General features: G+C 35.3%; 3 protein-coding genes across 6 annotated transcripts; 1 reads left to right on the top strand and 2 right to left on the bottom strand.

Moving 5' to 3' along the window:
* Positions 1-350: 350 nt before the first annotated feature.
* LOC108369986 (ubiquinone biosynthesis protein COQ8, mitochondrial) lies at positions 351-3,814 on the bottom strand. 2 transcript variants are annotated; one of them, XM_017625219.1, is made up of 7 exons: positions 2,325-3,572; positions 2,096-2,254; positions 1,831-2,021; positions 1,560-1,752; positions 1,308-1,478; positions 1,027-1,239; positions 351-941 (listed from the first exon to the last, which is right to left on the bottom strand). In XM_017625219.1, exons 1-6 carry the CDS (start codon positions 3,570-3,572, stop codon positions 1,051-1,053), a joined length of 2,151 nt encoding a protein of 716 aa, XP_017480708.1. In that variant the 3' UTR covers positions 351-941; positions 1,027-1,050. The 2 variants fall into 2 exon arrangements, with proteins under 2 accessions (XP_017480708.1, XP_017480709.1); XM_017625220.1 differs by lacking the exon at positions 351-941 and having other exon boundaries at positions 1,016-1,239; positions 2,325-3,814.
* Positions 3,815-4,275: 461 nt separating this feature from the next.
* LOC108369985 (FAD synthase-like) lies at positions 4,276-7,439 on the bottom strand. 3 transcript variants are annotated; one of them, XM_017625216.1, is made up of 5 exons: positions 7,028-7,439; positions 5,861-6,078; positions 5,308-5,658; positions 5,076-5,235; positions 4,276-4,974 (listed from the first exon to the last, which is right to left on the bottom strand). In XM_017625216.1, exons 2-5 carry the CDS (start codon positions 6,026-6,028, stop codon positions 4,808-4,810), a joined length of 846 nt encoding a protein of 281 aa, XP_017480705.1. In that variant the 5' UTR covers positions 6,029-6,078; positions 7,028-7,439; the 3' UTR covers positions 4,276-4,807. The 3 variants fall into 3 exon arrangements, with proteins under 3 accessions (XP_017480705.1, XP_017480706.1, XP_017480707.1); XM_017625217.1 differs by having other exon boundaries at positions 4,276-5,006; positions 5,108-5,235; XM_017625218.1 differs by lacking the exon at positions 7,028-7,439 and adding an exon at positions 6,210-6,312.
* A 7,097-nt stretch (positions 7,440-14,536) lies between these two features.
* Positions 14,537-23,183, top strand: LOC108369984 (chromatin modification-related protein EAF1-like). The gene is made up of 2 exons (XM_017625215.1): positions 14,537-14,615; positions 21,226-23,183. Exons 1-2 carry the CDS (start codon positions 14,537-14,539, stop codon positions 23,181-23,183), a joined length of 2,037 nt encoding a protein of 678 aa, XP_017480704.1.
* Positions 23,184-23,446: the final 263 nt, after the last annotated feature.

Below are 23,446 nucleotides of genomic sequence, written 5' to 3'. Positions count from 1 at the left end.
TTTCTTATGTAAATTTTATAAACGCAAACTCCAACGACTAAAAAACAGCAATAGAAGGATGAGCGATTAAAAAGTATTCACAGTCGCTAATTGAGCGACTAAGCGACACTCACAATACCATCGATAATCGATAATCGCTTAATAGCCGTTTATCTACTGCCAGTCGACACTCGCAATAGGGGTGTAAACCCGCTTTTTAAGAGGAAGTAAAATGGCGTTTCCCGCCAATGCGCGCGGATTTCCTGCTTTTTTTTTTGTTGTGCTGTTAGAGATGTGCAATTACTTCATATAAATAAAACGAGCTTTTGTTGTTTTATCATAGAAACGGCCATGTTGAAATTAAAATACAAGTGAGTGCGCGTCGGGTTACAAATGAGAAATTAGAAATTAAAGTAAAAATTAGAAGTGAGGTGATATTTAATAGAAAAAAACAGTTAATTTAGTTTTGTATGTAAAGTACTTAAGCCAGAGTCTTTCAGAAGAGTGTATTTGAGAAGTGTAAAACGTAGTATACCGCTTAAAAAATCCCCAAATAAGTGTTAAAGTTAATTTAAGTGTGTAAAGTGAAATCCTAAGCATTTTTCCGAATAAATTGCATAAATTGCATAGAATGCATTGCTTGTTGTGTGTTTTAGGGAATTCTGGTGAAGTGAATATACAAGGCCAATTATAAAATCTAGGTCGGTTACGTCTGGCCAGCTGTCGTGAGAGCAGTGCTATGGTATTGCATGTGGTAAGCTACATTAATCATTTTATTTCATTTATTTAATTTAACTGTATGCTTAAACTAAACAAAAATTCGGCTGTACGATTTAAGACAAGTTACAAATCCACCTAAGTACCTTAAATACACGAACAAACAACAGCTTGTCTTACAAATATACTTAAAATGGTTAGAAAAACAGCAAGGCGATCGTATTATAAAGGCAACGTATGTATATCTATATATTGAAAGACATAAGTGCATATAAAATATATTTTTATATGCATTTTTCTAAAGTATCGCATTTCTTCCTGTATATATACCTAACAGTTTGTGCCTTTCCAATATTACTCCTTGAACTTCTGAATAACAATTTCATCATAGTACGGCCGACAATTAAGTCGTACATTTAGGCGTGAGCACAGCAAAAATATACCAGATAATTTGCGATGTATGGAATAGATTTCCTCTGGCGGTGGACAAAGGCGATGTGCGACCATTGTGGGTACTAAATGAGCAATGCGTTCGGTAGTGTTCTAATAAAAATTAATAAAACTTCATTATATTCCTAGTCACTTCAAATTTGTAAATCAATTAAACCAACCTGCCGGCCGAAATCAAAATCACCATCAAAGCGAAATATTTCGCCAAGTATCATAACAGCATCCACATGCGCCTCTTCCATTTGCTTGGTTTCATAACCTGTGAGAAAACCCATTTCGCGTGACATGCGCAAGACACCTTCACGATTATTCTCTGCAGCGTGCATTATTACCTAAAGAGTGGCATATTTAATTAAAATATTTAATTTAATCAAATAGTCAACGATACTCCACTATTAGCTAGTTTCACACACCTGCCGATAATTGCGTATGAATTGCTTTTGATAGAAACGCGTTGAACCAAAATCAATTAACATTAGTCTCTTCGTATCAACATCATAAAGGAAATTCGACCAATTCGGATCGGTTTGCATGCATTCCAACTCGAACAGCTCACGCAAGCACAACTTGAGTATAGACGAAGCAATGTGATGGCGATGCTCATAGCTGCAAGGAAATGAAAAATTGTATGTAAATGCGTAAACGTGGCATTTCCAACGGATTATCTCTGAATTTACAATCTACCTTAAATCGAAGCACTTGTCCAATGGTACACCTGGCACTAATTCTGTAGTCAGTACGCTGCTAGTAGTCAATTCTTTAATGACCTTCGGTACATAGTACTCGTGATAGGGTGCAATCATCTGCTTAAATTTATCTGTATATTCAGCTTCACGTGTATAATCTACTTCCCAATTTAGTTCACGTTTGGCCACCTACAAATTGAAGTATGTTTTTCTTATATTAATGAAGATATAAAGCTTTAAATAAAATTAAAATGCCCCCTTACCTTGACCACATTGTCAATGAAGAAGCCGTGTGGAAAGACATCCCATACTTTGAGCATGCCTACTAAATTATCAATATCACTTTCGATGCTTTGCGCCACGCCAGGATATTGAATTTTTATAGCCACTTGCATGCCATCTTTCAATGTAGCGCGATGTACCTTGAAAGAAATAAAGAAAAGATAATATTGCACATGTAAAAGAACAAAAAACACACTACTCATACTCTACCTGCCCAATGGAAGCCGCCGCAAATGGTTTCTCATCGAAACTTTCCAAAAGATTACGCCAATCGGCGCCCAATTGTGTGATCATTACGCGCTCCACTTGCCAATCGGGCATATAGTCGGCCGCATGGCGTACACGTTCAAAAGCTTTAGCCAGCTGTGGTGACACCACCTTCGAATCCTGTATACTTAGTATTTGGCCGATTTTCAGCGCTGCACCGCGCACCTTGCAAAGTGTGTCGACAATTCGTTCCGCATTAGCTGGACTTAGTAGGGCCTCCTTCAAGTTTTTCGAGCCGCCTAAACCAAGTGCGCCCTTAGTTAATTCGTTTATAGTGCCGACACCTAGACCAGCAAAAAGACCGCCAAACGAAACCATACGTCCCAAACGACTGGACGGAACACGTCGTTGTTTGGCCACTTTGCTCAAGGTGGGCAATTCGATGGAAGTTGTGCTTCCAGAGTCCGGCGCAGATGTGTCTCCGGCAATTGTTTTTAATATATTTTCTACATACACTGTGTCTGCTTTCAATGCATCAGATGAAATTGGATTCGCGGCAGCCGTTGTGGTAGATGTTGCGGTCGCTGTGGTATTTGCGCTTGTTGTTGCTGCCGTTGGCGTTTTACCAGCTGCTAGTGTAACTGCTTCCGTTGGTTGCACAGTCACATCTTTCACTTGCTTATGCTCTGTGGATGGCGTACGCAAGCTAATATCACGATTTTTATTACGTTTCGAAAGTATTTCCTCCAATTCCTGTAGTGTAATGGACGATATGTCAAGCTGTGTTGCATCCAAAGGACTACCGGTCTTGCCAGCGTTGGCAGCACCAGCATTGCTGCTACTAAAATTGACTGTTCCACTGGGTTTCACAGCACCACCCTCTCCAGCAGTCTTGCCAATACCCGCATCACCAATTACATCACTCATTGCTCGCTGCAACGTCTGCTGAGTCATACGCAATTCGTTAGGCACTTTGGAAAGGCTCAATTGTCGCAATCCCTCTATTACAACGCACGTGCGCTCACTAGTTTCCTGTAGCAATTGTTGCAACTTTTTCAGCTCCTCCGTTGGTTGTGTGCCAACTTGCTGCAAATAATTTGCGCTCTGTTGAAAATTTCCCTGCAATAGCTCGCGTATACTCGACTGACTCCAACGCTGTTTACACTGTGCGCTCTGCTCGCGACACAACGCCTCCGCTACCAGTTGTATGCCTCGCAATACAGCCAGAGCATCTTGTGCTGAACGTGCCATGCCTACCGCCGCCTCCCTTTGTCTAGCGTTTCACAACTTGTTTCGTCTCAATGATGATTCACGTACGCAGATCTAATTTTGTTTTCGATTTGTGTGTACGCCAAACATTTGTTGTGTGCTTATTCATGGAATTTTCAACTTTTCACCTAATCCTCTACGATGGTGCGCACAATTTGCTTTTGATCGGTTGCGAAACAAACATGAATTTCATCAAAACATGCACAGCTGGCAAAGTGGGGTTAGGTGGAAGCTCTCCCTGTCGGAAAAAACTGGCTTCTCTTAGAAATTAATCAATTGACAAAGTAGTTGGAAACAAAGTACATAGTTTTGGTACATCGCCATAATAATATTAGTAAATTTAGTTGCTTACAAGAAGAAAGGAATAATGTGTGTGGTAAAAACGTACTTATTAAATAGCTTTCAACGTAATTGAATTTCCGACAGGTTTTTAGACAGGTTGACGCCATCAGCTGATTGCGGAAGAGCGATGGGCTACGCTTGGCACAGTGTAGGTAAAAATTAATGGAACACAAAATTCTCGATAAACTTCCTTTTGAGCTACGGTCATCATTAATTAGTTGCTTAAATATTTTGTGATTTCGGCAATTCAGTGCTTGAGTATTAAAAATTTTAATTTAGCAATAGGTGAATTTTTATAAAAAGAAATGAAGTAGTCCAAAAATTCAAAGATTGCATTATTATGTAATAGTTTCAGAAACTAATTTTTATTTTATTTGTATTTTTAGCACCTGATGTTATTAAATCAATATCTATTTACAAAGCAATTATTCGATAAGTATTTTAAGTAATAATTTACATTATAAGTACGTATACTGCAAAGTTTTAGACATTTTTAAGTTGCTTTTGCATACGTGCTTCGGCGAGCCTCTCAAAGTGGAAGGCACACAATTATGAAATTAACACTATTATATGTACATATATACATATCTATGCATGTATAGTTTACAATTTTTTTACAGCTGCAATAGTACATCGCAAAAGTGCTTAAAGCAATTCTCCTTTTGGTATATAGAAAATTATATGCTATTTCCTTAGTTTTTGTACAAAAATTCCTGTTGCTTCGGTGTGCTCACATGCTGAAGATTCTGACAAATGTATGTTTTTTGTTTTGCTTTATCACTATAAGTACAACGACTTTTTAATACATCAATTTCGCTATTATCAATATTTTTTTTTAGTTTTCTTCGATTCTTTATTTCGTTCGTTTCCTGCTCTTACGCCGTTTCCCCTTCAATGCTCTCTTCCTCCTCTTCATTTACACAATCCACTACATAATCTTTTCGCACTCGGCCAGCGCGTTCATATTTCGAATCTTCCAATTCAGCCGCATGCTTATAGGTAACAGCCTTCGTGATAGGATCGAATAAGCGTAAATGTGGATTTGGTTGTGTATTATACTTATGACCCAGCGACNTTCCAATTCAGCCGCATGCTTATAGGTAACAGCCTTCGTGATAGGATCGAGTAAGCGTAAATGTGGATTTGGTTGTGTATTATACTTTTGACCCAGCGATGTATAGCCATTCTCATACAATCGGCAGTACGGTACTTGTCGCACGAAAGTATAATACCAAATATCTCTGTAACTCCAATCGAGTAGCGGGTTAATGCGCATCAAACTGGGCCAATCCAAGTCGGTCACCTGCAAAATGAGTAGAATGTATTATATGTATATGAAAACTAGTTGATTATGGAATTTTATATTTTCGCTAACCTGCATAGTATTGAGATTTTCACAAAATGGATCTGTGCGTCTGGTGCCCATTAAAACGGCACGTATTTCGGGCATCTCCTGTAGTATCTGTGTCAGTGCCTCTTTTATACAACCCTTACGCCTTATAAGATTTATATTATACCGTCGTTCACAATCGAGCACCACCGCTTCAACTTCTTCGAATCCATCCTCTGCCTCGATATACAATACAGGCAGTCGTATATGACTGATACATTTGTTGCGCTTAAAGTAGGAATGAACTAAGTCTAGTAAAACTGTGCAGTCCTTGCCACCATTGAAAGATACCATCAACTCTTCGGCGCGATACAGGTGCAAAACTTGCGCGAACAACTGAAGGGTTAAACATTATAGATTTTTATTATATTTATGTTCATAAGTGTGTAGTTAAAATGAAAGCGAAATGATGCGAAATGAAGAACTGCCTCCGCAACACAAGCGTACCAAAACCGACCCATCTAAGCATCCATTGAATGGAACCAATCGCATGACTTTTGCTTTATATGTATGTATTTATTTTTAATAAGATACTCACCGCAAAAACGTCCTTTTCCAATTTCTCTACACGCTTAATAGCACAGTGATCTGGTTTGACATTTTCAGTTTCAGTGGCGGTCGCTAAAAAGGAACTAATAGCAGCATCCCGTTCCGAACGTTTAATTTGTTTGGACACACAGTGTAGCATATTACCGATATTTGTCATTTTAATGTGCTTTTTAGGAATTAAGATTTCCAACTATTTACAATTTTTATCTGAGAATGAAAATGAATGTGTTAGGGTATATTAAGTAAATATTTTACCATGAAATTTATTGACAATATTTAAAATGGTAAACAGGAAATGTAAAAACCATGCAACTGCCGCGTAAATTGTATCTAAATACCTGCCAGAACCCTAATTTTATACTTGTAAAAAAATTTTGTCAACTTATCGGCTGGAATTGTCGACAAGCACTTAAGTGAAAACTTAGCATGTGCGACGGTTAGCCACGTAAATGTAAACATACCGCACAATGTGCTTAATCGCAGTTTTAACAAAACAAGACCATTATTGCCAAGTGCTTTTAAATGCTCGTATTTTTTAGTACAAATAAAAATTATTTAACCAGCTTGAATTTTGTTAAATCTGCAGAAAAAAGTTATTGTATAATAAACCATAAATCATGTATTTAGGTGCATACATACAAAGGAATAACCATATATGGTAGACTAGCTGATACGGTTAATTCTCCAGATTGCAAGTTAATGTATGTTTGTATGTATGAATTAAAATTAAAGTGTCATCCTCAGAAATTACACGTACGTTTTTATCTTATCACTTAAGGTAATCAACGATGATTTGCAAATGGTATGAAATTGTTGTAACAGCACAAAACCGGTGGCAATAAGAGGTATGATGCTGGTTGAGCATAAATTATTTGCAGTATTGAAGGACAAATATCCTCACATATGCTACTGCCGTTACGTCACTATGCACAATGTATCTCAATCTGCAAGTTACAAGCAAAATTCATTGAACAATCCTGCAACCGCATAGTACAAATGTGCTTTCGCTAAAATTCATTCAAGGAAAAGGATTACTAAACATTTATAGTGTCAGCATAAAATCAACTACACAATTTAGAGGAATAATCTGGATTAAAATCAAAAAAAGCTTTCACAGCACTACCAAGGAAAAGTTGAAGCACCAGCTCGCACTTACCACAACTGAGTTTCGTTGATGTGCAATGTATCTGCCGTTTCAGATTATACTTTTTCTGCCAACAAGCTCTTCTTGAATCGAGTATACGCCTCCGTATACAAAATGTTTTAACTTTCTATTACATACATTTTTTTTTGCTTGCATCTGCTCTTTCCACAAACGATTATTTAACAGCAATCTGAAGTGTTGTTTGTCCCTGTACGCTGCATTTAGTTGTATGCAATGTGCAATGAATTTCGTTAGAAACAAGGAGCAAGCGCTGAATACAGCAACAATTTGGTCAACAAATTTAGAAAGACAAGTAAATTAACTATTGTTCAAAACGTTTTAATTTTTCTCAGTTTTGACAAGTTGTTGACACAAATAACTTGGCCAATACAGCTGATAACAAGCACGATAACAGCTGTTTGGCATTAGAGATGTCGATATGCATTTGTTTGTACATGAGTACTTGGTATAACAAGTTCCTTAATCGGTTACTTTATTTATCGATAATGGGAAAAAGAAAAATAAAAATAATTTAAATAAAAACAAAGTAAACGAAAAAAGTTAAGTAAAAAATAGCGCTTAAACAGCTAGAAAAAAATAAAAGTTGGGCGGGGTCCGCCTTTTTTTTCGTGAAATCTTTAATACTCTGAAAAACCTATATCCTTATAAATACCTCTTATCTGATATGTATATATATTTATATATAAAACACGTATATGTTTCGAAAAAAGCAAAATACGATATTTCCATTTTTTATAAAAACTTATATTTTTTCAAAAAAGGCGTGTTTTCTATATGAAACAATGCGACGCTTTTTTAATGTAAAACCATATTTGAATATATGCATACATAGCGGAAATTTTGAATAAAAAATCGCGAATTTTTTTTTTTTTAATTTGGTTGTTGTTTTCGCAGCACGGAGTTTCCGAATTGTTTGATTGTTTATTCATCTTCCCCATATGACGACTCCAACCCTAGACCCGGGAAGCGGGCGGTTCGGATGTCAGATGGTGGAGATACGTTGGGCATGCGAAAAGGTGAGCAGTGTTGGGCGGACCGACTCCGCATGCTGGGCAGGTGTCGGCGATCTCCGCGTCTAATCTGGTTCTGCATGAGTTTAGGCGAATGCACCAGCCAGATCCGAGTTGCGCCAGTGTGGTTCGCTCATATCGATGGTAGGCGGCCGGCTTTGTTTTCGTGGCATGCTTGTGTTCCAGTGATAACTGCTTCGCGATGAAAGTTGTTGATGCCCTCAAGGTATGCCTCGCGGCTTATAGGGAATTTACATGATTCAACTTTCACAGGCAATTAGTTGAACCAAAAGTTGAACGAAAGTAGGGAGCCGACCAACTTCATTGTAAGCGATTAGTTGAAAGGCTGTTTACACCAGGCGATTGTTGCTTTCAACTAAAAGTCGCCTGAAAAATCGCCTCATGTAAATTCCCTATTAGCGGTGATTGAAGTTGTTGGTCGCAACCTGCTTCTAGATGAATAAGGTGTCTACTTACGTGTCTTGGGGTGCAGCTCTCTGTGTCAGACTGTCAGTTGTTCTGTGGCAGCCTAGCAGGAACTATTTTGATAGTAGACTAAGGAGACTCCCTGAGGTGGAGGGAGAAGTTGCGCTAGGTATGGGTTACACAGGATTGGTGTTAGTAACCCACTTTGTGTTACACCTTGCTTAATCCTACGCGGCTTTGATGTTTTGTATGTCGGAATACAACAGATGACTGCCTCCGCAGAGGTAACTAACGATCCAACGTTTGGTGTGCGACGGGAAAGAGGACGAAATAATTTCATCTTTGAGTGTTGCATGATTGACGGTGTCAAAGGCCTTTGATAGATCACGTGCCACTAAGATGGTGCTGGCGTAGGAACGCTTTGGTTCAAACCGTCAGTTATTTGCGTTGTGATGTGTGTTTTGGGGGGAAGATGCAAGTGTTGAGTCAGTTTCGGGAGCAGTAGCGCTTGAAGGGTTTTAGCCACCGGTGAGCGGAGTGTGATCGGTCTGTAGGATTCACCCAAGTCCGAGCGCCTCCCCGGGTTTTGCAGGGTGATTACTCTCCCGTTTTTCTATACCTCTGGGATGGTGTGTGTGTGGCTAGTGAGGCGTTGAAAAGTTTGGTGAGGTATTCGACTCCCCTGGCATCCAATTGCTTTAGCATCAGCATGGATATGTCATCTGGGCCGACTGTTTTCGATGCCTTGGCCTTGTGAATCGCGACTTGTACTTCGTTGGGTGGATGTGGTGTGCTTTGCGGAGTACGCTGCGTTGGGTTATGCTCCTCACAGGGTGCGTAAAAAATCGCCGGCAGAATTCTCGCGCGCACTTTCTGGAGTCGCTGTGTTTTTCGTCGTGCGGGTTACTATAGAGCAATATTTTAATAATGTGTGAATTATTTGAATAGATAATCGAAAATCGTTTCAATATTTTTTTTTTTTATATAAGCTTCTAAATATTTCGAAAATTCCACTCTTACCCCTCCCTTCTCCCCCCTCCATTAATATGCATCATTAAAATCGGTAAAAATTCGCACTTTTTTAGCACAACTGAGCCTATTCTTTACTTCTTCCTTAAATATACAATAAAATAAATTAAAACAAACGTATTAAAATAATAGGGAATGAAAATTTAAGTGGCGTAAAATAAAACAAACAAAAAAATATTTATTTAAGAAAGTAAAATAAGAATAAAAAAATAAATAAAATATATCTAAATAACTGAATAAAAACGAATAGAACTAAACTACTTGCTTTTATTCAAATTATTTCAATTACAATCAAATAATTTAAAGTAAATTAGCCTACATTAAATTAAATTTAAATCATAATTGATGGACATAAATTAAAAAAAGTTAAGTTTTAAAACAAAACTTGTATCTGGGCTACACATTCTCGTTAAAAACTCACATTTGCATTTTGATGGGAAAAGCTTTTGCTTGCAGTTATCACGTTCGCTGAGGTGAGGCAATAGTGTCATCACATACATACATATGTACTTAAACAAAAGGCATGGGTGTCTATTCAATGTGCACATCTTTAAATTTTGTGTTTCAGTCACAACGAAGATGTTTGAGATCATTTAAATTCAAAAACCGCGTGCCTAGCATTGCGATTAGTTTGCTTATGTGTCCTAAGTATGTATGTACATATGTATGTATGTGCATTAGATACGTGACTTTTTCTCACAAAACTACTACTAATGGGGCTATGCGAATAAATATTGATATGTATGTATATACAAACATACATATGTATTTATGTACAAAAAATCATTATCGAAATTTCCAAGCTGTTCATATTTTTTTTATAATCTATTGCAAAAAGTACTTTTTGGTTTTAGTATGCAATGAACATTCAAGTGGAGGATTCTCAAAAAAAATCGGTATGTACATTTATCTAGGGCTCTTAGCCACCTCAAATATCTTATCACACCGGTAATGTGATAAGAACTTATCAACTGTCAGATCTAATGAAAAATATGTATGTACATACTTAGCCATTGCGACACATATATACATATATACATTCGTACAATCAGGTGTATGAGCTATTTTTAGCTGCTAACAAAATGTACTACATGTTTTGTTTTTTTTTTTTTTTGTGTTTGAGTTAACGGTAAATAGTAGTCATTTTGCTGGCCCATATCTTAGAACTAAGTTGGCCCGCTTACCAAGCACCACGGCGTTTTTGTATATTAGAAAATGCTTGTATGGTATTCGAGTCACCTTAAGTTCAACGCCTGATGTCGTCTTTATCTAAACGAGTTTCAAGGATACGCTTTTGATTGGTATAACAATTTTTTTTGTTTAAAAAAAAAAAATTCGAAATTTCTGATACCCTTGGCTGCTTTTTATTTCTGCAAGTGGCTTACCAGTCGTTAAAAACTGTTTTCCTCATTTAACAATTCAGATATAATTTTAGTAAAAATAAAATAAATATAAATGGAATATTGATCAGTTAAAAAATTACTTAAGTCATTAATGAAGCTCGTAAATAAACATGTTTTTCTTAAAATTTGCAGCTTAATGTGAATTTAACGATGACATGACATTTTTTCAATTACTTATGTTTGTATGATTTTTTCCCGCCAACAAAAACTCGTTGCTTAAAATAGCACAATGCTATGTACTTATTGTGTCCGAACAGGAACTTAACTATGGGAATATCATGAGCATGTTGACATTGGACTTGGCATGAAATAGAAATAAAATACAATACCAAGTTAGGACATTAGAAAAATATGTATTTAAAAAAAGATATATTTAAAAAAATTAAATTGGAAATTATTTAATGTTGGTTTTTATTTATTACTAACTAGAATTTAATTGCATGTTTTAAATGTAATAAATTTATACAATATTTTTTAAACTGGAGATAAGTATTTGATAAATAAATTTTTTTTAATAGTTGGCAACCTTGTTCCAAAAATTCTCCATCTGCTTGCTAATTACAACACATTTAACTCATTCAAATATTAACAAAAAAAATGCAGGTTGCTACTCCGNTTCTCCATCTGCTTGCTAATTACAACACATTTAACTCATTCAAATATTAATAAAAAAAATGCAGGTTGCTACTTCATTCTAAATACTTTTAGATTGTGAGTTCTTAAATAGCTTTTGTTTGATACCCGTATTGTGATAGGTTTACCTACTTATAGTAATGCTTAATTGATTATGAATTGCTTTATACATGGCAACTTTGCGCAAAAATGCAGTTTTTATAAATATTAAAATTTTTTAAGAAAATGGTCAAACTCTTTGCAACCTATTTACATATAACAAGCTCAACCCAAAAATTACATTTTCAATAGCTGGCAACTCTATTCAAAAATTCTTCTTCTCTTTATTTATTTAAAAGTTTTAATTAAATTTTTTAATTAAATTTTTTTAGGCAGCTGGCAACTCCATTTTCAATACTTCCAGGCAATGAATTCGTAAATAGCTTTTTTCATGCCCTTATTGTGATAAGTCATACAAAATGTTGAAAGCATTATCATTTTTTATTGGGTGGCAACCTTGCTCAAAAATACTATTTTTATAGGTTTTTAACTTTTATAGGGCAAGCGGCAAACTTGTGTTATTCGAAAGTTAAAATTTGTTTTAATTTTTTTTTGCAACTCTTAATAGATAGTTTTTATTTATGACCAGGGAACGGATTTTATGGAAATTGCCTTTTTTTCTGCTAAAGAGATAGAGTATATTCGATTAAGAATGTCCACGATTTAGCTTTCTCTGATTCCATATATACACATTTGATGTTGCCTTTTTTTGCCTTTTTTAAGATATTTGCCTTTTTTTTGCCTTTTTTAAGATATTTGCTTTGTTTGCCTTTTCTATCTTTAAAAAGTGATTATAGCATTTACATTTTTTTTTTTTTTTATTAAAAATATACACATGCGGCTTATAGAAGCGCAGGGACCTATTGCCAAACTGGTGTTGGAAAAATTCAAAGCCGTTTTCTCAGCTAACGTAGGCTTAGAGACAATAAGGGGTGTGGATAAAATTGTAAAGGGCGCGGAAAACGCCCTTATTCCTGATAATATGAACGTTTCAAACGTTCCATATTTAAATTGGGCTCCACTTGTATCAACTTACGTCGAGCGCACATTTAGTACATTCAAGGCTTTTCTTCGCGAAAATCGAATGAAAATGCTGCCAGAAAACTTCAAAATACATCTTGTGGTTCAATGTTACTACAACTATACAGATTAAAGTTTTATGAGTTAGAAACTCGAAAGGATAAAATAGTCAAAGATTCAAAGTACAAATTTTTCATATAATGAAACTAGTTCATAGTTTTTCTCTTTTTATATGTAAAATAAACATTGCTAAAAAAATATATTTTTTGATTGTTCTTCGTATTTTCTGTCTTTTTTTAGTGCCTTATTTTGCTTTTTTTGCAATACCTTTTTTTTTGCCTTTTCCTGCCTTTTTCGCTATTTTATTTTGCCTTTTCCAGCCTATTTCGTTACTTTATTTTGCCTTTTTTATAGGTTTTTGGTCCTAAAAATCCGTTCCCTGTTTATGACTATATTTTATCATATTATAAAACGTTATTTACATAGGTATTTGTCGTGCATTTCTACATCCTAAGTAGCTGGCAACCCTATTCAAAAATGTGTCTATCTTATATATGTATATGTCTGTAAAAAAATTAAAATTTTATTTTTTAGACTTCGGCAACTCTGATAAAAGTTTTTCTACACAAATGAGCTTAAGTCGCCTTTGATTGATACCAAAGCTGTTGTATTTAACTAATCTTATAGTATATGTATGTGTGATTAAATTAAAAGTTTTCAATTAGCTGGCAACCTTTCATTAAAAAAAATATAGAATTAAAGTTCCTTCAAAACCCCTTTCCTTTTATGCCAATATTGTAATGCTTATTTGAATTTACATATTAACTTAAATTATTTCAAATTTGCATTCAGCTGGCAACCCTGCAGCGCAAAAAAAATTAAATTTTTCATAAATAGCTCTCCGATATTTTAATATTTCATGTAGATTTTTAATAAACTTGAATTTTTTTAGACAGGTGGCAGCACCATCAAAAAAAAATACCAGACTCAATGTTACAAATATCAAACAACTTTGAGTCGCCAACAACACTCGAATGTTGTTTTAAACTCAAATATCGAAATAATTTTAAATTTACAGATAGGTTGCAACTCTTTTGCGGAAATTTTCTTGTACATACATATCTTTTATCTAACGTCCAAATTAAGAGGTTTTACTTGGTTTCACTCCCTATTGACTGTCTAAGGTACAAGACCTCGGTCGGGTTGTAAGCTCTTCTGGGTTAAGGTCGCTCAATAAAAAATGTTGAAGCTTTTGGTTAATTTATGATTAGGAATGTATGTGCTCTGAATATCTATCCGGAACTTTTTATCTCGACCTATTAAGTTGAAGGTGCATAGGGTACCATCTTGTTATCTGCTTTTCCTTCCGGAATGATTAAAAATAAAAAAGAAGGTAGGGTTCGAGCCACCTTCATTGCCAAGTAAAGTAGAGTTTCACACCGATGAACGCTACGCTAGTTTTTAGAGTTCGTTGAACTTTTTTAATTCCACCTCAGGAAGCAACAAACTCGATATTTGGTTACCACATGAAATCAAAGATGTTTAGTTTACGGCGGCAGTATGTACATACATAAATATCTGTGATTTGGAATGCCAACAAGATGATTCGCCTCAAACGACTTCAAAGGCAGGACTTCATCAAAGGAAGGGTATACACTCAGTGTGGTGGAATTGGAAAGGTGAAATATTTTTTGTGATCCTACCAAAGCACCAAATAACCAACACGGATGAGTGCTGTGGCAATTGGACATCTGCCATCCAGAAACATCCGAGACTTTTCAATCGTAATGGTAATGGTTGTACGGGTTAGACTAAGGCCTTTTGGCACTGCGACCAACTTGATCTATTGTGCGCCCCTTCGTACTTATGTATTTAGTATAGTAGAAAGACTTTGAAGGTCTTCATCTTCTAGTAGGTATGAACCTAAAATTTTGTGTCTCATGTGGTCTGGTGCTTCACAGTTGGTGATTAAGTGTTCCATAGACTCTTCTTCATCACAGCTAGATATTCCTGTTTTGTGTAAGTGTTTATTGCAGGCGAAGTAGTCGGTCAGTGCCCCGGAGTGTAATCTAAGACACTTTTTGTTTAAGGTGAGAGCGATGTTAGCTCTATTGGCATCAAATCTTAGGAATTTTTTGGAGTGATTGAGACCATCAATGTCATTTCCGTATTCTCTAATTTTATATTAGATCCTATTTTTCCCAAAGAAAGGGCTTGGACCAATAAATTACCCTTCAGCCCCTTTTTTGGCAAAAGGCCCGCCTTTTCGTTACGTTCGAGTACTTCATGTCCGGGCACCCAGATCAGAGAAACCTGATTGTGTTTGGCCAGTTTGTTGAATGCATTGTAACACTCCATGAGGACTTTTGATGTAATTGTTGAGGACTGATTGGATGTCTGTGAGTATTTGGATTTTGACTGCTTTGAGTCCTCCTTTGGATACGATTTCCACCGTTTTCATTATAGCATAGAGCACTGGGTCTGTGTGATCCCTTGCCTGGGTCATATGTGTAGCATTTCCGACCCTATTTAAAATTTCTAGGTGTCCAGTAAGATTTCCCGGTTTGAATTTTTCTTTCATGTGGGTTTAGAGTGCTTGCATTGTGGCTTCCTCTTGTATTGGTAAGTATAGTGGTGGTAAATTTAACAGCGCTTTCATGCCAGCAGCTGGGCTAGTTTTCATAGCCCCTGTGATGTTTAGGTACGCCAGCTTTGCAATTTGCACAGTTTTGATATAGTTGTTGTGACCTTTTTTGTTACTGGATTGAGGTGTGCCTCCGAGGTGAGTTTTTTATCCAGGATGATTTCTAGATATTTTACCTCCTCCTTTAGGGGAACCTCAATATCGTTTATTTTTAATGTGGGAACGCCCTTTTTCTGATAAAAGGGACGATAGTGGTTTTCGTAGGGTTAATTGATAACCCTTCTTTCCTACACCACTGTATATCATCAGCATAGCCAATTGTTTTGTACCCTTTGTTGTTAAGGACGTTTATTGGTTGTTAGCTAGTACGACCATAGCAACGGTGATACATCCCTTAACCGCTGTAACCCTCAGGTTGGCTTGCCCTAATGAGGCTGTGATTATTCTTTGGTTTAGCATATTGCTTACCCATTGTACAATTGCTGGATCTGCTCCTCTTTTGGAGAGTGCCAGTTCTATTGCTCGGAATTTCCTCCTCCTCGGAAATTATCTCCTCTGTTAGGTATCAGTCCAACATATTTTCCATGGTTTTCAACATGAATGACGTTCGACTGATAGGCCTGTAGGATTTGGGAGATTCAAGGGGTTTATTTCCGCCCTTTGGTAAGAATATAACCTTAACCTCTCGCCAAATATTTGGAACATATCCCAATAATAGACTAGATTTAAAGATTTGAACCAAGATATGTATTAATCTCACAGTCCCTTTACAGAGTAGGGCTGGAAATATACCAACAGGTCCAGGTGAGTTGTAGGGTTTAAACGTGTTGATTGCCCATTCTTCCCCTTCAAAATTGACTATTCTAAAGATAGTAGAGTTTCTTGCCCTGTGGTTGACACATTCAGACCATATCTATATTTGACAATCTGACAAAAGTGAATTTCAATGACAGTTGAGAAGTGCAGATGAAAGCGTATAAAGCTTTTCGCTAATTAAAACAGATAATGCATTATGCTCTGAACACTTAAACGAAATTATTTGTTGAAGTGCCCATGCCGTATAGCATGAAATATTATTAATTTAAGTAAGTCCTAAAGGGACTTGTAATTGTGATTCATATGACCAGTTGCTCTTAAGGGTCTTTCATCTAATTTTTCTGCTTTAGATAGTTAGTTGCAGGGAACTCTTATCAAATGAAACTGAGCTAAAAAATATATGACCTTGGCACAGAAATTTGTCCCAATCGAATCTTTTTAGATTTTGTTTCTACTCTTATAACTTCAATTCGTAAAAAATCTCGTCAACAAACCACTTGAGCTCCACGGCTAAGCATATTTTTCTTTCACTTTCAAGGTCGCCGGAATTCTGCTTGCCACAAATAGATACTCACGTAGCAATAACAAAACAAGCGTCACATAACTCCAGGCAAGGCAAGAGATTCACCAATAAAAACGGTCACGTGTGGGTGCGCACTTTTAACGCTTGCGACGATTACATAAAAAGTAAATTGCTTTCAAGTGATAATATTCAAATGTCGAAAGTGGTAACAATTAACAGTAAAAGTGTACAAGAAAAAACAAACAAAAAACAACAAATTTATGACAAACAAAAAAAGGAATAAGAAAGCTTAAAAATACTCGAAGTACCTCAGCTGAAACCAGCACGGCTGCAAGTAGAAAAAATTTCCATAAAATTAAAATGAAAATAATAAATAATANTTTCTGCTTTAGATAGTTAGTTGCAGGGAACTCTTATCAAATGAAACTGAGCTAAAAAATATATGACCTTGGCACAGAAATTTGTCCCAATCGAATCTTTTTAGATTTTTTTCTACTCTTATAACTGCAATTCGTAAAAAATCTCGTCAACAAACCACTTGAGCTCCACGGCTAAGCGTATTTTTCTTTCACTTTCAAGGTCGCACGAATTCTGCTTGCCACAAATATGTAGATACTCACGTAGCAATAACAAAACAAGCGTCACATAACTCCAGGCAAGGCAAGAGATTCACCAATAAAAACGGTCACGTGTGGGTGCGCACTTTTAACGCTTGCGACGATTACATAAAAAGTAAATTGCTTTCAAGTGATAATATTCAAATGTCGAAAGTGGTAACAATTAACAGTAAAAGTGTATAAGAAAAAACAAACAAAAAAAAAACAACAAATTTATAACAAAAAAAAAAAGAAATAAGAAAGCTTAAAAATACTCGAAGTACCTCAGCTGAAACTAGCACGACTGCAAGTAGAAAAAATTTGCATAAAATTAAAATTAAAATAATAATTTTAAATATTAAAAGTAAAGAGATAAATTTAAGTGGCTGTTTTGTGGAAATCAATCACAGATACCACAAGTGTAGGTAAGCATGTGCGCCTTTTCATGAATTTGAATAGTAAGCATTTCTTAACTACACTGGTTTACAGAAAATATGTTTTATGGATGCCACTATCCAATTCCTTTGTAGAATTACTCGGTGATTCCGAAAATTTAATTAATTTTTTTCTATGGATAAGTTTTCAGGATAATGTCAATTTACCGTTATTCAGCTTTAAAAAGTGATTCCGCTTAATCACGTACGTATGTATATCTCCCGAAACAATTAAAAAACGTAAATGACACGAAAATCGTTTTTAATTTTTATTTTTATTTTTTTGTCAAAGTTGGAATTTTTTTTTATTTTTTCATCAAAAAACCAAAAGTCTGGAATGATTATTTAATTTCTCAGAAACTATCAGGCCTATCGATAAATGATGTATTTACGATTTATGGTGAACAAAAAAAAAATATAAAAATTTGTGTTCCAGTGTTATCTGCGCAGGCATCACGGCGATATGTACATACATATTTATATGAGCGCAAATTTATTGGAGCATTTTCTTGTCGCCCACAAACATTTTTGAACTTGTTACGTTTTTTGGTCTACATAGATGAATATCAATTTTTATGAATATAAAAGAGTAATTACTCAAAAATATTTATAACATAAAAAATGTATGCAGATATGTACGGGTATACAAAAATGTTGCTCTTTCGGTGAATGTATAAAAACGTTTGAATTCCGCTTGGTAGACAGCATTTACAATCAGTGTTTAAGGCACAGAAGTTCGCAGGGTTCCTTTGTACTTTGGAAAGGATTAATTGAGTGTTGGAAAAATTGTTGTGATGTATTGTTCGGTGAGTGAAATTATTGAAAAGGAAAATATATAAAATAAAAAAAAGTAAAAAATAGTGAATAATGAAATTTTGATAAAAACAGTGTATTTAAAAAATTTATTAAAATATAAAGAGGTATTTAAAAATTAAAGAAATTAAATAATCTTTTGATGAAATGAAAAATATGTCTTAAATGCCAAAAAATACATATTATACATTTACAAAAAATTAAGCAGAATAAAATGAATTAAAGTAAATAAAATAAAATTAAAATTCAATTAAATAAAACTATCTAAAAGTGAGCCAAATTAAATTAAAGGAAAAATAAATCGTAATAAATAAGATTAAAAATGATATGCAATAAAATAAAAAAACGATATAAAATAAAATACCAATTAAAATAAATAAAATAAAACAAAACTTGATTATTTAAAAGTAACTAAGATCAAATTAAAGGGCAATAAATTAAATTAAATGAAAAAGAAAATAAAATAAAAAGGAACATTCAAAAAAATTAAATTAAATTAAATTAAACTATTTAAATAAATTAAAAATTCACTAAGATAAAAAAAACACAAAATAAAAAATTTATTTAAATAAACTATTAAATTTAAATTAAATTAATTTACTAAATTGAAATTACAAACATTAAGACCATCCAAAATTAATAAAGATAAAACATATTGAACACGTACCGCTAAAAAGACGTGAGCGATTTTTTTTTTATTTTTTTCAATATTTTCCTTTTGATACAGAAATGTTCCTATCAAAAATAAAATTTTGATAAAATGTCTCTTACGTTAGGGCTCGCTATATGTACATATGTAAGGACATTTATAAAATTAAAATGTAATAAATAAATAAGTTAAATGCCTAAAAATAAATAAAATATAAAATTTTTTTAAATATACAAAAAATATTTATACCCAATTGAATTATATATTAAAGAAATAAATAAAATAGATCAATTAAAATAAATAAAATAAATAAAATACAACTATTTAAATAAATACAAGTTTGAATAACTCAAACTTAAATAAGTTCAAACGAAATAAAATTAACAAAAACAAAACATTCAATAAAATTTAATGATGAAAATACAGTGGTCGAAAAAATTATAGCCGCACCACATTTTGACAAATTTTAACTTTTTTTTTTGTTATATTATTTTGTCTCTATTTTATAAAAATATAGTTCATCCTTTAACAAAAACTATGTTAATCGAAGTAAAAATTTTTGTACGATATAAAAAAATATAAAGCTTTCGTTAAAATTTCGAGCCCTATTAGATGTCTTAGAAAAATTTTCAGTATGTAGTTTTTTAGTTCATTCAATAAAANTAATTGTCCAGAGCATCGGCCGATCGAAACCTACTGGGCCGTTATGAAATCCAAACTTCTTAAGACCCACAAAGCTGTAAAAAACGCACAACAATTCAAAAATAAATGGCAGCTGGTTTCCAAGGAAATCACTGAAACTTCTGTGCAAGGGCTAATGAAGGACATAAAGTCAAAATTGCGATCGTTTGCTTATTACAAGGAGAATTAACTCTTTTTTAACGAATTTCAATAAAACTAAGTTTAGATGTAAATATATGTAAATATCGTTGAATTCCATTAATATATTTATGTTTTAGAACGTTTTAACTGTGACCAGTTTTTTTCGTGTACATTCTTTAGGCCAAAAAAAATCAAAAAAAATTTAAAATTTAAAATAAAATTTTTTTTAAAGAAATAAATAAAACATTCAATAATAATAATAAATGTAATAATAAAAATATATGCAAGAATTTAATTCTTAAAAATAAATAAAATCAAAAAGAAAGAATTAAATTACATATAAACAAATTTATTAAAATAAATAAGCAAACTTAAAAAAAAACTTTCAATTAAATCGGAAAATAAAAACATATAATAAAATGAAATTCTTAAAAAAATGAAATAAAAAATAAGTAAAACGGAAAAAAACTACTTGAAATAAATAAAAAAATTAATTTNAAACTTTCAATTAAATCGGAAAATAAAAACATATAATAAAATGAAATTCTCAAAAAAATGAAATAAAAAATAAGTAAAACGGAAAAAAACTACTTGAAATAAATAAAAAAATGAATTGAAATAAAAATGGGATTGAAAAAGTTCAAACGAAATTAATGAAAGACAATCATTACATTTAATAACTAAAAACAAATAGAAATAAAAGGTTTCAAATGACCAAAAATTAAATAAAGCAAAAAATTTTAAACTTTACAAAATAAAATAAAAAAATATTTAAAATTAATTTTAATTAATTTTGTTTCTAATCGCAGTAGTATGCTCGGATACCAAAACAGTAATGGCGTTTTCTTTTCTACAAAAAAAAATATATATTGCCTTTTACTAGCCCAGAGGGCAACATTTTTCGGTAGAAAAGGAAACGCCATAACTTTCCTCCTAAGAAACCGTCGTGTAACCCGTCCTGTACCTCTTTCGTTCTACTTCAGGGTGGCGTGCCATATTTCTCATTAGATATGTAATTATCCATCGGCGCTTCTGCGTCTAAGTCCTGTTTTTTTTATTCACTGTCCAGCATTTTTTCTGTCATATTTTAACGTATTTCATTGTTCTTGCCACTTGTTCTTTTTGACTTTTGTTCGTCACATCTCTTTGTTTTGCAGATATATATGTACATACACATATATGTATCGGAGACTCGACCTAAAAAGCTTTTTATAATTGTCTGCGAATACAAATTTACACGTTTTTAAGTTAACTTTCTAATTATTGGAAACAAATTTCTCCTTTGCTTTTCTTTTAATCCGCAGTACCTTTTTTGTTTGTCGCTTTGCATAGGCACAGCTTTGGCTGTGTTATATAATGGTGAAGCGCCCAAACACAATATTCAGCCTCTTAGTGGTGGGCTACAACACCAACATACTCAGCAGCTACAACAACACACTCAGCAACAGCAACACCAACAAACTCTTCCGGGTTATCACTACAGTGTCCCAACATCAACAACGCCCCAAACTGCGTCTGCTACGTCACAGCACGCTTTTGCAGGCTATCGCTATAACACGCCCGCATCACCCACCACAACAACGACGGAAAAACCTACAACTACTACTACAGTCAGACCGCCGGTGACAGCTGCAGCCACACAAGCGTCAACTGCCGGTTACTTTTACAGTCCGCCCGCTGCTGCAGGCCACTCCGACCACACCTTCTATCCGCCATACTATCAGCAAACTCATCATGCGCCCGCTTTGGCGATTAGTAGCGACACTAATGTGCAACAACAACTGCCTTTGAGCGACGCGCCCACCTACTTTGTGCCACACGATAACAGGGGTAAAGTGGAAGTACCGCAAGCGACACATCCAGCGCAGCAAGCAGAAAAGGAGCTGCACAGAACAGAGGTGGCGTCACCCGCTTATGACTACCCGCGTCCAGCGAGTGGCGCTGAATTGGCTGCAGAGCCATTGACTACTTACCAGCGCATATTCCACGAGTTTTCCGACTATCTGATATGGCAAAGAGCGCAGGCAAAACAGCGTGAGCAGCAGCAGCAACTGTCTGGTATTGCTACACATGGAGTTCCAAAATCCCAAGCGACCACGCTTCCGCACCTAACGCAAGGCTATGTACCCAGCATTGCACCTCAATTCAACTATCCTGCTGCTCATAAGCAATTTTCGTTCACAGCGTCTAGCAGCAATGATCCGCAACAAGCTGCAGCCGCCAGTTCTCCAACTAAAACTTATCCGCAAAGTGCGGCAGTGCCGCCAAGAAACGTCTTCCCGCAATACGCCGCGAATTTCGTAGACCAAACTCAAGTGCAGGCACTCGCTCAAAGACGTCCGGCGGAAAGCAGCGCGTTGCTTGCCGGCGAGCGCTATATTCCGCCTTCGCCTAACAGTGCCGTGGAGTATTTGGAAATGCCTTCCGAGTCTTGGGAGTTGCCGTCTTATACTGGCATAGAGGCGGTGGCACCAATGGCGGCGGTATCAAACAGCGTGCTGGGTTTCGATCTGGCTGCAGCACAGCCGGACACTGGAAGAGGCGAGCAGCCGAAGTCGCAAATGTTTTACGATGCTGCGGCGCAGCAAAACGCGCAGTATCTTTACGAACGCGAAAATCGGTTTGTACAAACTACACCTGGCATAGCCAGTGGGGAAACGAAAGGCCCACAAGAAGAAAAAGTGGCGCAAGTACAACAACAGCACGCTGAGAGTGCCCAGAGGTATTTGTCGGCTTTACAACAACAAAATACCCCTACCGATATATCGCAGTCGAAATTAACTCAACCCAGCGCCGTGCAATTTGCACAAATCCCGCAATGGCCTCAAAATTTGGCATTACAGGCGCAACATCATCAACAGAGGCTGGCACAACAACAGCTGGCAACGCAACAGCAGCAAGAACAACAACGGCCACTATATAACCGCGTTGTAGCGCCTTTGATGCCCACAGCTCAGCTGCCAGTGAGTGTGAGCCAGCATCCACTGACCTTAGCTGATCAACAGCAAGAAAATCAGCCGGCAAAACAACAATTCTACTTGCAAGCGCAGCAGCAGCAAATAGAGCCGCAATCGGGGGCAGCAACGGCGCCAAGCCGCTACACTCAAAATACCCAGCTGGCAGCGCAGCCTACTCAACCATCTACAGCGGACTCGAGTTCCAACTCTGATTCTCATTCGCATTTTCATTTAGATACGAACGTATTCAGGCGACCACATAGCAGCTATGGCGTGCCGTCGGAAAATTCTAACACGGGTGGTTATAACTACCAACGGCCGGTGGGTCAGTGAGCGAAGAGCGATAAGGAGGAGCGTATGCACATTCTTGGAATTTTAAAAATTAAGCATTTTTTATGGGCATTTTTTATTTATTTTAACCAAAAAAGCCTACTGATATAAGTTTATAAGTTGTTAATTAGTGAATAAATTAATAAATATCATAATAAAATATGTAAGTAAATATCGTTTATCATACATATTATACATAATAAGGGACCCACAATACGCACTTAACTGGGTTCGAAAGTGTTTTCTGAAGAAGTCGACAGATTCTT

This window comes from Rhagoletis zephyria, unplaced genomic scaffold (assembly GCF_001687245.7).
Source record: "Rhagoletis zephyria isolate East Lansing unplaced genomic scaffold, Rhagoletis_zephyria_1.1 Rzeph_scaffold_03946, whole genome shotgun sequence".
Lineage (NCBI taxonomy): Eukaryota > Metazoa > Arthropoda > Insecta > Diptera > Tephritidae > Rhagoletis > Rhagoletis zephyria.
The sequence above is the reverse complement of the archived record's forward strand: the minus strand, read 5'-3'. Positions and strand labels throughout refer to the sequence as shown.

What these genes read in the sequence shown, in the direction of transcription:
- LOC108369985 (XM_017625216.1), bottom strand. Translation starts at nt 6,028, where the DNA reads ATGACAAATATCGGTAATATGCTACACTGTGTGTCCAAACAAATTAAA. An exon ending in TGGAAAAGGACGTTTTTGCG is followed by an intron (nt 5,659 to 5,860) that starts GTGAGTATCTTA and finishes TTAACCCTTCAG; the next exon opens with TTGTTCGCGCAAGTTTTGCA. An exon ending in AAAATCTCAATACTATGCAG is followed by an intron (nt 5,236 to 5,307) that starts GTTAGCGAAAAT and finishes CTCATTTTGCAG; the next exon opens with GTGACCGACTTGGATTGGCC.
- LOC108369986 (XM_017625220.1), bottom strand. Translation starts at nt 3,572, where the DNA reads ATGGCACGTTCAGCACAAGATGCTCTGGCTGTATTGCGAGGCATACAA. An exon ending in GACAAGTGCTTCGATTTAAG is followed by an intron (nt 1,753 to 1,830) that starts GTAGATTGTAAA and finishes ATTTCCTTGCAG; the next exon opens with CTATGAGCATCGCCATCACA. An exon ending in ATTTTGATTTCGGCCGGCAG is followed by an intron (nt 1,240 to 1,307) that starts GTTGGTTTAATT and finishes AATTTTTATTAG; the next exon opens with AACACTACCGAACGCATTGC.
- LOC108369984 (XM_017625215.1), top strand. Translation starts at nt 14,537, where the DNA reads ATGTGGTCTGGTGCTTCACAGTTGGTGATTAAGTGTTCCATAGACTCT. An exon ending in GCTAGATATTCCTGTTTTGT is followed by an intron (nt 14,616 to 21,225) that starts GTAAGTGTTTAT and finishes CGCTTTGCATAG; the next exon opens with GCACAGCTTTGGCTGTGTTA.